The 12,974-nt window shown below is 51.4% G+C and overlaps 1 protein-coding gene across 1 annotated transcript in view; it reads right to left on the bottom strand.

Moving 5' to 3' along the window:
- Positions 1-6,789, bottom strand: part of PNKD (PNKD metallo-beta-lactamase domain containing) — a 25,966-nt gene extending 19,177 nt beyond the window's left edge. Inside the window, exon 1 of the mRNA XM_026647728.2 lies at positions 6,623-6,789. Coding sequence (XP_026503513.1) covers positions 6,623-6,657 — 35 coding nt within the window. The 5' untranslated portion in view covers positions 6,658-6,789. The remainder of the gene's footprint in view (positions 1-6,622) is intronic.
- Between the last annotated feature and the right edge of the window lie 6,185 nt (positions 6,790-12,974).

Raw genomic sequence — 12,974 nt, forward strand, 5'->3', positions numbered from 1 at the left:
ATGCATCCGAAGAAGTGGGTTGTAGCCCACGAAAGCTTATGCTCTAATAAATTTGTTAGTCTCTAAGGTGCCACAAGTACTCCTGTTCTTTTTGCGGATACAGACTAACACGGCTGCTACTCTGAAACCTGTCATTAAAAAAGTAATACGTTAATTAAATTTGTGACTGAACTCCTTGGGGGAGAATTGTGTCTCCTATTCTGTTTTACCTGCATTCTGCCACATATTTCATGTTATGTTATAACAGTCTCAGATGATGACCCAGCATGTTGTTCGTTTTAAGAACACTTTCACAGCAGATTTGACAAAATGCAAAGAAGGTACCAATGTAAGATTTCTAAAGATAGCTACAGCACTCGAGCCAAGGTTTAAGAATCTGAAGTGCCATCCAAAATCTGAGAGGGACGAGGTGTGGAGCAGGCTTTCAGAAGTCTTAAAAGAGCAACACGCAGATGCAGAAACTACAGAACCCGAACCACCAAAAAAGAAAATCAACCTTCTGCTGGTGGCATCTGACTCAGATGATGAAAATGAACATGCATCGGTCCTCTCTGCTTTGGATCATTATCGAGCAGAACCCATCATCAGCATGGACGCATGTCCTCTGGAACGGTGGTTGAAGCATAAAGGGACATATGAATCTTTAGCGCATCTGGCACATAAATATCTTGTGATGCCGGCTACAACAGTGCCATAAGAACACCTGTTCTCACTTTCAGGTGACATTGTAAACAAGAAGAAGGCAGCATTGTCTCCTGCAAATGTAAACAGACTTGTTTGTCTGAGCAATTGGCTGAAGTAGAACTGAGTGGACTTGTAGGCTCTAAAGTTGTACAATATTTTATTTTTGAATGCAGAGTTTTTTTGTACTTAATTCTACATTTGTAAGTTCAACTTTCATGATAAAGAGATTGCACGACAGTACTTGTATTAGGTGAATTAAAAAATACTATTTCTTTTGTTTTTTACAGTGCAAATATTTGTAATAAAAAAATCAATATAAAGTGAGCTCTGTACACTTTGTATTCTGTGTTGTTATTGAAATCAATATATTTGAAAATGTAGAAAACATCCAAAAATATTTAAATACATGGTATTCTATTATTGTTTAACAGCACAATTAATCACGATTAATTTTTTTTAATCGCTTGACAGCCCTAGTTTTAATCAAGACTGGGCGTGTCTCTAGAAGATCTCCTCTAGGTCAAACAGGAGTGAATTCAGTTCTACAGGAGGTCAGGTCGGATGATCACGGTGGTTCCTTCTGGCTTTACCTGTGAATTTGGTCCAAGGGGGAAATTTCTGCCTATATCCTGCCTATCTGTGGTTGGCTTATGGGCTGCAGCACGAGAGTAAATATCCCTTGGAAATAAGGCTCCGGCTTATCTAATGAAACTCAGGATGGTCTCACCCATACACGAATCCTTTTCTGAAACCTACTCTATTCTTTGACTCCAATGCCTTGTGGGAGAGAGTTCCACAGCCCCCTTAAGTTATAGCAACTGCAGAACAACAATAAAGTCTTTCCAGACAGAGGCATGATTTCAGCTGACACTGTCCTACAGCACGATCCCTCATACAGGCAGCAGAAAGTTACGTTCCCCATTAGCTTCTGTGACAGCGCTTTCTTTCAAGCGCGCCTCCCTGAGAACCTCACAGTATTACACGATGAGAGACATACACTGCACAGCCATTCACCATGAGTGTGCAGAAGAGGTGAGTGGCGGGTACTGTGGAACCCAGAGCTTCAGACTTCTTGCTCTGAACATACTTGAATTCTCGGCAGTTAATGCTGCATTTACCCAGTGGATCGGGCACCTGGGAAAGAACTAAAGGCATCTCTCTTGGGGATCATCTCTTCGTTAAGGGGTCCACTGTGGGACAGGGACTGTATGTAACTCCAGGCACTGGGGGGCTGCCACAGCTGTGCCAGGAACCAGGCGCAGTGTGGGTGGGGGGGTTATTAAGGAAAAGCACCCAGGTTGTACCACCTCCAGAGAGGTACCAGCCCCCCAGGGAGGTTTGCACACGCTGGTTCAAATGGGATCTTCCAGCCATCAACCAAGAAAGGGCTTCTGGCATAAAAAGGCTGCATTTAAACTGCCTCGGGCCCTTCTTTCTGACCCAGCGAATAGACGGGCCCTTCTATCCAAGGGCCCCAAATCTCGTGGAAGGGACCCAGGAGACTGATGGGGGATCTTGGGTGAGCTTTTAGCATGTGTAGAGGAACTTCTTCCTTGTTTCTATACGTTGTCCCGGTGACGCTTTTACCTTAAGAGTAAGAGGTGCTGGCTTAGGAAGAGCGGTGCGGTGCTTTGCAACTGCCGGCCACACGCTGTCTGCGGCCATCGGAGAGAAGGCAAAGCACTGAGGCAGGCAATCAGGCAGGCTGGCTTGCAGGGGATAGCACAGTGGACTGCAGGGGCTATGCAGCCTTCAAACCCCAGTCAGGAGGGGGAAGAGACGTGCATCTCCTCCCAAGAGAGGTGACGTCTGGAAGCCCGAGACCCGACGTGGGTGCCCCCGAGGGACCACGTGGGGGAACGCAGGTGCAGTTACCCTGAAACGGGGATACTTGGCTCAGTGGTGCCTGACAAAGCCCAACAATTTACTGCTGGTGAGTGACACACAGCGCAGTGCAAGAGATCAAAGATAACACTTCGATAACGCTGCTCACAATCTCCAGCCGGAAGAGAATGGGCTGAGGGCATTGCAAGTTAATTATTACATCCAGGGAAAATCCACATTGTGCTTTAGTGAAAGACAAGAGTTGAAAGTCTCATTACCGTTGGGATCTGGTCAAGTTTCGAAACACTTCTATAACCAGCCCGTCAAGTTCGGAAGAATTAAGAACATAACAACGCTTGGCATTCGCCCAGTCATTCACATCTCCGAAGCATTGTCCAAACACCGAGCTGCTGACTGAGGACTTGATTCCTTCTCCCGGTGCCGGAGAAATAAAGCAATTCTCTCTGTTAATCCCAGACTCCGACAAGCGACACAGAATTCTTCCATGCTAGTTATTTGTCCAGCAGCTAGGAGATGGAGCCCTGATCATTTGCAGTGATACAAGACAGGGAAAAAAAAAAAAATCAGAGGTCTCATAGGGAAAGGCTGGTCTTGGGCTGACAGACTGAACCGGAACTTTGTCAATTCCCAGCTGTGCCACAGATCAGTTACCTCGCTTCATCTCTCTGCATCACAGTTCCCGCTCTGAGAAATGCAGACAACGATGTGTCCCTTTATCTTGGAGATTTAGACTGTAAGCTCACTACGAGCTACACAGCCAACACACAGAATGGGGCCCCAACTCAGATTGATGCTACTCTGATACCGAAGAAGGCATACAGTTAAAAGAACCACTGCTTTTTTCAAGTTGTCCTCAACCTGGGTAAAGGGACTGCAGACTTTGGTTTTAATAACCTATGAGCAGCTTAGCAGACAGATCGATACAAAAGACAGAGGAAGATTTGCTGCTCCTTTTACTATTTGCACCTCTCTGAGCTCAGCCAAAGAAAACAGTTTCACTATTTATTTCTAGTCGGTTTCCACCTTTCCTGCACTAGACACTGATGCGGCTGCTGATTTGGGGTTAACAAAGATCTGCTCAAACATTTCTGATTGGTGGGTTTTATCAAACGCCTTCTGAAGCAAAAGTTAAGGCTTGACTCTAAAACTAGTTGACAACAGCTCTTTAAATCGCTGAGTAACAACTACCACCTCCTTGGTGACCCATTTTTCCAAAAGTGGATTCCCAAGACATGACACAACCAGGTCATACTCCCTTTTCAATGTGTCTCAGCCTTTGATGGCTGATGTTCTGCCTGACAGGGGATTAGAGCTCTGCAAAGGTGAAAGAAAATCCAGTTTAATACACACAGGCCACGTCTACACTAATGAAAGGGAAAGAAGTGTGCAAGTTAACATGTTAAGTGACGTGTTCGAATCCTAGCGCAGACAGGACAGTTGTAGTTTTAGCATGCATTAGCTGGGCCAGGCAAACCCACAGCTCCCCTGTAGCATTCACCTTCGCCAGGTAACACGAGATATAACTACAACTTACCCTGTCTACACTAGGATTAAACACATTAGGTAACACACACACACCCACCTTTTTTCTAGTGAAGACAAGGTCACAGAGCTAAACAATCCACACAGCTAACAGGGCTCTCTCTTAATATGTCCTGCACACTGTACAAATGCAGTGAGGCCCCAGCTGAGACAGATGCTACTATAACAAAAGCGCCCTGGCAATGAATCCCATTAGCGTCTCCAGAATCAAAGCTGTCCATTTGTTAAATCAACCTCCTAGCCCTGAGAGTCGTGCCGAAAACCGTCAACCGGTGCTGAGCCAGCCACCCCACCTTGCCCTACACTTCCACAGCTGCTTCAGAGCTTCCCCACACTGCAGAATGATTGCACTGAATGAGCGTGGCCAGTTTTAAAGACACTGTTCAGAATGCTGTGAGCTGCCGCGAAAGTGTCGAGCATGATGTCAATTTCACGCTGCCAGGCAAAGCTCCTGGCAGCATAGGCTGGAGTAATTCACCAGGCAGGAAGGCCCCCAGAGACCGAAGCTAGGGGAGAAGAAAAGCAGACAACCCGGTCCCAGCAGGGATCACAGATGACAGTAGCCGGGAGAGGTTGGAACTTGAGATTTACCTGACACCTACCAGCCAGAGGCGGATGTGAAAGACAAACCCTTCACAGCACAGCCCAGCACCACGGCATGTCACCGAACCCGTTGTACACCCCGGTGCCTGCCCCAGGCAGTTTCAGACATGACAACAAGGGAGGGATGGGGCGAGGAAAGATGAAGGCTCAACAACAAGATCAGGCGGCCGCTCGGCTCCAGTGCGCGCACACCTGGACGGCTCACAGGACTTTCACAATTCTTGACGACTGGCTTGCAGCAGGCGTCCCGGGAGAGGTGCATGAGCAGAGGGAGCTGGGCCTGTTACCCGGGGTCTGCCCTAGTCCTTGCGCGCAGATGCCCCTTTCCTTCATTGCTACCAAGTGATCCTCTAGCTACAAGGCACCCAGCAAGTGTTTCAAGCCCTGAATACACAGTGCATCACACACATACACACACACATATACACACACACACACAGAGGCTGGGCTAGGATCCTTCGCTCTGCAGATCACACTGTAAGAGAGGGGAATCTACCCTCTGCCTGAGCCTTCTCCTCCACAGCTCTGAGCCGCCTTCCTGCCTCTCTGCAGCATCAGCACAAAGCACACCTGGGCCAGGGCCTCTCCGCTCGCCCGTTACTCGGGCTCTCCTCCCGGCTCCACCAGGGACCGATTTCAGTCTATTCTCCATAGTGCAAACCGCGCACCGCTGCTTCTGGGAACTGACGCCTGCCCTCTATTACCCAGCGCTCTAAAGGCTTTCGGGATGCAGCGTGCGTGGAAGACCCTACGCAGGCTCCTGACGGACAATAAGCTACAGTCAGAGCGTTCAGCTGAGTCCCCAGGAGCAGATGCCGCATGGAAGCTGTGGCACCCCTGGGTCTGGGGATCTGGGTCACGTGGGCACATCCCGGCAGGGATGGATAATGCCAGGCGTTGTCTGGGATCTGAAAGCAGCGTTTTCTCCCGCTGACCCTGCACACAGCACACCCCAGGCAGCTGGAGCTTTCCAGAGACGCCTGCGTATGTGTTAGCACAGTGCTGCCCAGGGTAGCAAAGGAGACATGGCTCCCCAGCGCATCGCAGAGGGAGCCGGCCAAGACCTTCAGTGGCTGCTGTGCAGGGGGGCCCCTGTGCTCGGCACCTACCCCACAGGGGGGTACAAGCATCCCCCCACCCAAAGCGGTTCGGGCACCAAACAATCAGTGCAGTGCAAACCCTTTGGGGTCCCCAGGAGCACCCCACGGGGGAGAGAAGGGCAACTTGTGGGACTCCCAACGCAGCCAGGGAAGAGACCTTCTTCAAACCCAGGCAGGGTAGTCACCCTGCACAGCCCGCTCAGCTCAGCCACCAGCCCTCCCCTTAGTCCCCCAGTGAGACGCCCTCTCAACCCAGCCAGCCTTCCTGGATGCATGCAGACCTCTTGCTGCAGATCCCCATAAGCCATACAGCCCCCCCTGCACCCCCCCCAGCCCAGCCTAACTCCCCCAGCTCCCCAGCTCCCCGGCAGCCCCCCCCCAAGCCCTGCACAGTCCAGCCCCAGCCAAACCCCCCAGCCTCAGCCTAATCCCCCCAGCTCCTCCTGCAGCCCCCTCGCCCCAGCCAACCCCCCCAGCTCCCCCTTGCCCCAGCCTAACTTCCCCTCCACCCCCAGCAGCACCTCCAGCCTACACCCCCAGTTCCCCTGCAGCCCCCCATAAGCCCTCCATGGTCCAGCCCCAGCCAACCCCCCCAGCTGCCCTGCAGCCCCAGCCTAACCCCCCAACCAACCCCCCCAACTCCCCTGGAGGCCCCTGCCCAGTCCCCCCCAGTTCCCCTGCATACCCCTCATCAACAGCCTACTCCTCCCCCCACCCCCCCGGCCCCATGAAGCCCTCCCCTTGCCAGCTTACCCTCCCCCTGCTCCCCTGGGGCCCCCTAGCTCCAACCCCCCGGGGCGGGAGAGAGCCAGGAGCGGGTCCGAGCGGGATCCCCGCGCCGCACTCACCCGATGCGGAACACCAGGGGCCCGGCCAGGGCCATGAGCACCTTGGCGAGGTAGTGGCGGAGGCGGCGGGCCGGCCGGCACCGGGCGAGGGAGGCGGCCCCCAGCCCACAGCAGGCGGCCAAGGCGGCCGCCAGCACCTGGAGCCGGGACAGGCAGCCGGCCCACGCCATGCTCCAGGGCGGCCCCGCCCCTCGAGCCGGCCCCGCCTCCGCCACCCGGGAGACCAGCGAACGCCGCCGGCCTCAGCCTTCGAACCACGCCCACTTCGAATGCGATGTATCGCCGCGCATAGAACGCGGAGACACTCAACTCGGGAATAGGGCTGCAGCGCCACCTCGTGGGCCTTGGGTGTCAGCGCCCGAGGGAAAGGGGGCCCTGAGCTAGGGACAACCGCTGGGCTGAGCCCGGCCTGCTCCGAATTAATTGTGGATTGGTGACAAGTTGCCATTGCAAATGATTATCCAATTCATTCACTTTCCCCTGCTTCCTGGCCCCTTCCCCCTTCCGGGTCAGCGACTGTTCCAGCCTTCTTCCAAACCCCATCATGGTAGGCCCGCTGGGATCCGCTGATAACCGGTCCCTTGGCCTTCTTCAAACCACAGTCACTGCAAGACCCATCCTACCCCTATAACTTTCCTGTCCCTGCTGGATAAGCCCATATCAACACAGCCGAGCCTCCAGGGACTTGTCTTTAATTGGAGCAACCTGCTGAGCTCTCAGTGATTAATTAGCAATACCATGGCCAGTGGTTAATGAATGCAGACCGTGTATTTTGAATTAGCATGGCCACAAATCATAATTAATTAACAAGCATTATTTGCGATGAATATCATTTCTGTTGCCTTGGAGTGCTGTGACTCCCAATGCAGCCAGGAAAGAGGCCTTCAAACCCAGGCACCCTGCGCAGCCCGCTCAGCCACCAGCCCTCTAACTATCTCCCCATGTCTCCCACAACTATCTGTGCTTTCCTCTCCGTCACCCTCTATGCATGGACCTTCTTCCTTCCCTGGGACCGGAGCCTGCAAACACCTAGGCACCTTAGTAAAGGCAGTGGGAGTCTATGTGGGCACCAAGGCTCTGCCTGCATGGATCTGATTACAGGAGTGGGACCTTAGCGTGTGGAGTTTGCATTTTCAACTAGCTTTGAACGTGGACTTGCGGGCTCGGCCTGGTCACGCTAATAGAATCATCTTTAACTGAGGACTGTAATTCGCTCCTCCGAAATTGGCCTTGTAAGTTTAATGAGACAGAAACACTGAGGTTGCCGAGCGTGTGAGCTTCGTCACGAGAATGCAGATCCTTAAACCAAAGCATTAAAATAGAGTTTATGAAACCGTGCCAACCCTTAGGCTTGGCTCACTGCACAGCGCGAATTTCACCCCTTGTTCGCCAAAACTGACATCCCAGAGCTGGCTGTCGTTATAACCAACAGTTCCCAGTGTGTAAATAAACAAGATTGCCTCCATGAAATACCTGAGTATCATCAATTTCACCTCCTCATTGGAACAACCTGCAACACCTCCAATTTGGCCAGCCACTCGGGTCAAAAGTAGTAAAAGCAGCAAAGCGCTCTGGAGTTATTGGGAACTAGCCATTTGTTCTAGACACAAACTAAGACACAAGCCCAAGCAATAGAAACACAGGAACACAATCTGTGTTCTCTCGTCCCTGGGAGAGTTTCCAGCAGAGAAAACAAGCAGCAAGACCCACCAGGGGCAATCGTCTCTGGGGAGCTGGAAGAGAAGCTAGTTGTACCCACCCCCAAAAAAATCAATACGTCGTATAAAACCCAGAGTTCCCATGGGAAGATGAATTCCAGAAGTAACAGGTCTTCCTACAGCCGTACACAGAGAGATTCCTTAATTGAATAACTTCCAGGCAAAATAACTGGGCTACAGAAGCTAAGGTGATTTACAAAAACAACGAGGAGTCCGGTGGCACCTTAAAGACTAACCGATTTATTTGGGCATAAGGTGATTTAGCCCCTCTGCCCAAGTCCAGTGGAGTTAGTGTCCAAACGGGAACGTAAACCCATTCTTCTATCCCAGACTCCTGCCGGGCGTGCCCTTCCTCGGCAGGTCTGTAGCCCTTCTCTGGGGCTCAGCTTCCCGTCCTTTCTTCCTCGCATTGACAGGGGTTGCTGTACCAAAGGGAGAACCAGCATCTGCCCTCCACATGTCCCCAGGCCTGGGACTCTAAACAATTGGACTGTGCCTCAGAATGAAAACTGCCTTCTCATCTTCTCGGGGCCCCTCCCATGAGCCTGGCTTGGGCCTCCTCTCTGCCCTTTCCTGGCTGTTCTTCATCCACACATCGTCCGGGTGACCACAGGTGGCCCTTAGATCCCCCAGCAGGCCTAGTTCTTAGTCACATGCTCCCCCATCACCTGGCCCTGGTCTCCAGCTGGGGCAGTGAGGTTGAGGGCCAACCCGCTCACCAGGGGACATGGTCCTTGTGCGGCGCAGAGACCAGGCCACAGCCTAGGGAGCTGGGGAGATTTATGGCCTTGAGGGACGAGCCCACAATCTCCCCAGTCGTGTGGCAGCAGCAGCTTTAGCGCAGGCGGTGACCCCGTTTCGATTCGGCCCTCGCAGGTTTTGATCCATTTTGATGCTTTTGTTTAAAACAAAAGTCTCTCTCGGCCGTTCCCCCTTCGTTACTATGGAAACGATGATGTCACAGGGACGGGAATGTTTAGGTGACTCCACGTGGGGTGGAGAGAAATAAAGCCGCACTTTACGCGGTGGGTTGAAACGGATCGGGTCTGTGAAATGCTGACGTTTCTGTGCTGTTTTCCCAGGGATGTAGAGGGTTCAGATACCACGGTGATGGGCATGGGACAGACAGACATGTCCATTTTGGGACCCAAACAGACTAGCAGTGTCCCTATAACATAGGATTAGGAACAATCCATTCATGGACCCCTCACCTCTAGGGTGCCCCTCATGCCGGGACAAGGCATTGTAGAGGATTTCGCTTCTCATTACCCGACACACACACCCATCCCGTTGGCCCCCTTCCTCGGCCCCGATGACCAGTCCCAGCCGGTGTCTTCTCCTGACCCCTGCTCTGAGTTTTCTGTGGCTTGGCCCTCTGGCCGAGTCATGTAACAGTTCACCCCCCACTTCCAGGGTAGCGAAGTCCAAGTTGAGATATACAAAAGGTCCTTCACCCCTCCTGGGCTTCTCTGAAGTCCTTTGCTTCTTGGCCCCTTCTCCTACCCCCCGCAGAGCGTCTCTTTTCTTGCTTCTTCCCCAGCAGGATTCCCCGACCTTCCCTTTGCCAGGAACTCCAGGAGGGAATCCTCTAGCTCCCTGCAGGCCCAGTCGGGCTCATCCCAGAGGACAACTCCCCTTGTTTTCCTCTCCAGAGTCTTCCCTCTGCTCCTGAGGTCCCAGCTCAGCTTACAGAACGCTCTCCCGGCTTCACCACCGCAACTGGGGGCGGTCTTTCTAATTAAACTCCATTACATCCAGCTGGGATCACTAATTAGCCCAGCTTATCGGTGAAGCTGAGGGACAGCTAAGTCAAGTCACGGGTAAGGTTGAACCCCGCTTGCCTCCAAGGGCCAGCCAGCCTGGGACATTTCCCTTGTCATTTCTACTGGGCAACTCTCCTTCTCCAACCCCCGTGGCAGGACGTCACCTCTGTTCAGAGTATAGACACATGGGTCTTCCTAGGTTCCCTGGGCTCTCAGGCTGAGTTTCTGCAGTTGCGTTGACCAGGAGAAAATGCCTATGGGAAGCTCAAAACATCAGGGAAAAATGCATGGTGGGCAAGGCTAAGGACAATCAAAGGGAGTTTTTTAAAAGTCTGAACAAAAGACATCCTAACAATGGCACAGGTCCATTACTCGATGGAGATGGTAAAACCATTACTAATGATGCAGAAAAGGCAGAAGTGCACAGTAAATATGTTTTCTCTGTATTTGGAAAGAAGCAGGATGATGTGCTCGTTTCAGGAAGAGGGTAAAGTATTTTACAGTCCTTTTGTAATTAAGGAGGATGTTAGACAGCCTCTACTAGGGATTAGCATTTTTAAACGAGCAGGCCCAAGAGTCCTAAAAGAGCTGGCCGAGGAGAACTCTGGCCCATTGATGTTAATTTTTAATAAATCTTGGAATAGCAGGGAAATTCCAGAGGACTAGAATGAGTGCTAATGTAGTGCCAATATTAAAAAAGGGCAAGCAGGATGACCCAAGTAATTATAGGCTCATTAGCCTGATATCAATCCTGGGCAAAATAATGGAAAAGCTGATATGGGAGTGTGACAGGGCTCCCACTCACCCCACTAGCGCCTCCTGCTGGTCATCTTGGGGATCAGCTCTACAGGTCAGCATGCCCACTCCTGGTGGTTTCTTGCCTGCCACCACTTCTGCTCTGGGACCCCTATCACTCCTAGGACTGCGGCATCCTCTTCATGACAGTTCTCTGTTTATGCCACAGTCTGTGCTCTCCTCTTCCAGGGGCCAGTACTGCAGTCCAACTGTGCTCTCCTCTTCCAGGGGCCAGTACTGCAGTCCAACTGTTCAACTACTTCCTCAGTGGCAAGTGCAGGGGAAGGGCGAGGATCTGGGCCAACCCACTACTCTGGGTCTTGGCCCAGGGACCCTGTAGATGGCAGCCATGTGCCCCATCCCCTTCAATCTCTCAGTACATTTCCCTGGACCACTTCCTTGCTGCCCCAGCACCTTCTTAGCCCTTACCTCAGGGCCTCAGCATGCCCATCCGAGCAGCCAGCCAAGAGCTCCCTCTCACTCCCCTATTCCTGCCCAGCACTGCTCTGTCCAGGGTGCTAGCTTCCCTCCACCTGCAAGGCAGGCAGCCAGTCCTCCCTCCTTAAGTTCCAGGGAGCTACTGACTCTGCTCCTCTCCCCTGCACCTCTTCTTATATGGGCCTACCAGGCTCTGATTGGCTGCTCCTCGCAGCCCTCCCTCCTATTGGCTGCTTTTTGTGCAGCCTCCCTAGGGCTCTATTAACCCCTCACAGGCCAGAGTGGGGCGGATGCCCTATCAGAGGGAGTCAATAAAGAAATAATATAATTAATGGCAGCCAAAGATGGTTATAGAGAAAATAGGTCTTGTCACACAAACCTGATTTCATTTTGATGAGGTTATAAATTTGGTTGATGAAGATATAATATATAATGTATAGATCGATCTAATAAACTTAGACTTTTGCATGCATTTGACTTAATACCACCGGACATTCTGATTAAAAAATTAGCACCATACAGTATCAAGAGAGTATGTTAAACGGATTAAGAACAGGTTGAGTGACAGATTTCAAAAAGTAGTTGTCAACGGGGGAGGAGATCATCCCTGCATGGGGGTGTTTTTCGAGGGGTTCTGAAGGGCTCATAATTTCCATCAATGATCTGGAAGTAAATATAAAATCTGCAGATAACAAAAGACTGATAAGTAAAGATGAGGCCAGGGCAGTCCTACAGAGCCATCTGGATCACTTGGCAAACACCATGAGTTTTAGTACAGACAAAGGCATAGTTATACACCTAGGAACAAGGAATACAGGCCAGAGCGGGGGGACTCTACCCTGCAAAGCAGTGACTCCGAAAAGGACTCCTGGGTAGTGGTGGCCAATCAGCTGAACATAAGCTCCGGTGCGACGCTGTGGCATAAAGAGCTAATGTGATCCTTGGTTGTACAAAGAGGGGAGTAGTGAATAGGATCAGAGAGGTGATTGTAGAGGATCTAAATGCAATGCTGGCGAGACAGATACTGGAATATTGTGTACGGTTCTAGTGCCCACTGTGGCATTACACCCCATGTTCTTCACAGTAATATTATTATATGATTATGACATAACTATGATGTATTTTGTGCAAGATAAGGCATGTGAGATATCATTGAAAAGGTAATGATTTACTGAATATGATTATCCTATTTGTATGGATGTATCATTTTGGTATCTGAAGTTAGGAACATTGTCTATGCATCTATTACAAATGTGTTCACACCCGGGGAACGCCCGCTAGGCAGGATGCAATCAGTCTAGCTGGCTGGCTGGGAAGGGCCATTAGGGAGAACAATCGGTTTTAGAAGATGCTAATCTCCCACTGGGGAGCCTTCCTGGGGACATTACAAACAGCCTCTGTCTCATGGCTGCTACGGCCCTACAGAGGCAGCATAGAATACCCGTGTTTTTCCACTGAAAGGCGTGGGAACTAAAGTTGGAGACAAAGGATTCCCGCCATATGCAAAAGCTATTTAAGGCAGGGAAGTGACATCATCGTGGTTCTTCACTGACTCCCCGCCCAAAGGAGACTCCTGGAAACACCTGAGAAACAGGAACGGAATGGGCTGCGGGGGAAGGGCTGAGCCCAGGCTAGAGG

Source organism: Terrapene carolina, unplaced genomic scaffold, assembly GCF_002925995.2.
Source record: "Terrapene carolina triunguis isolate 2854851 unplaced genomic scaffold, T_m_triunguis-2.0 Scaffold62, whole genome shotgun sequence".
Classification (NCBI taxonomy): Eukaryota; Metazoa; Chordata; order Testudines; family Emydidae; genus Terrapene; species Terrapene triunguis.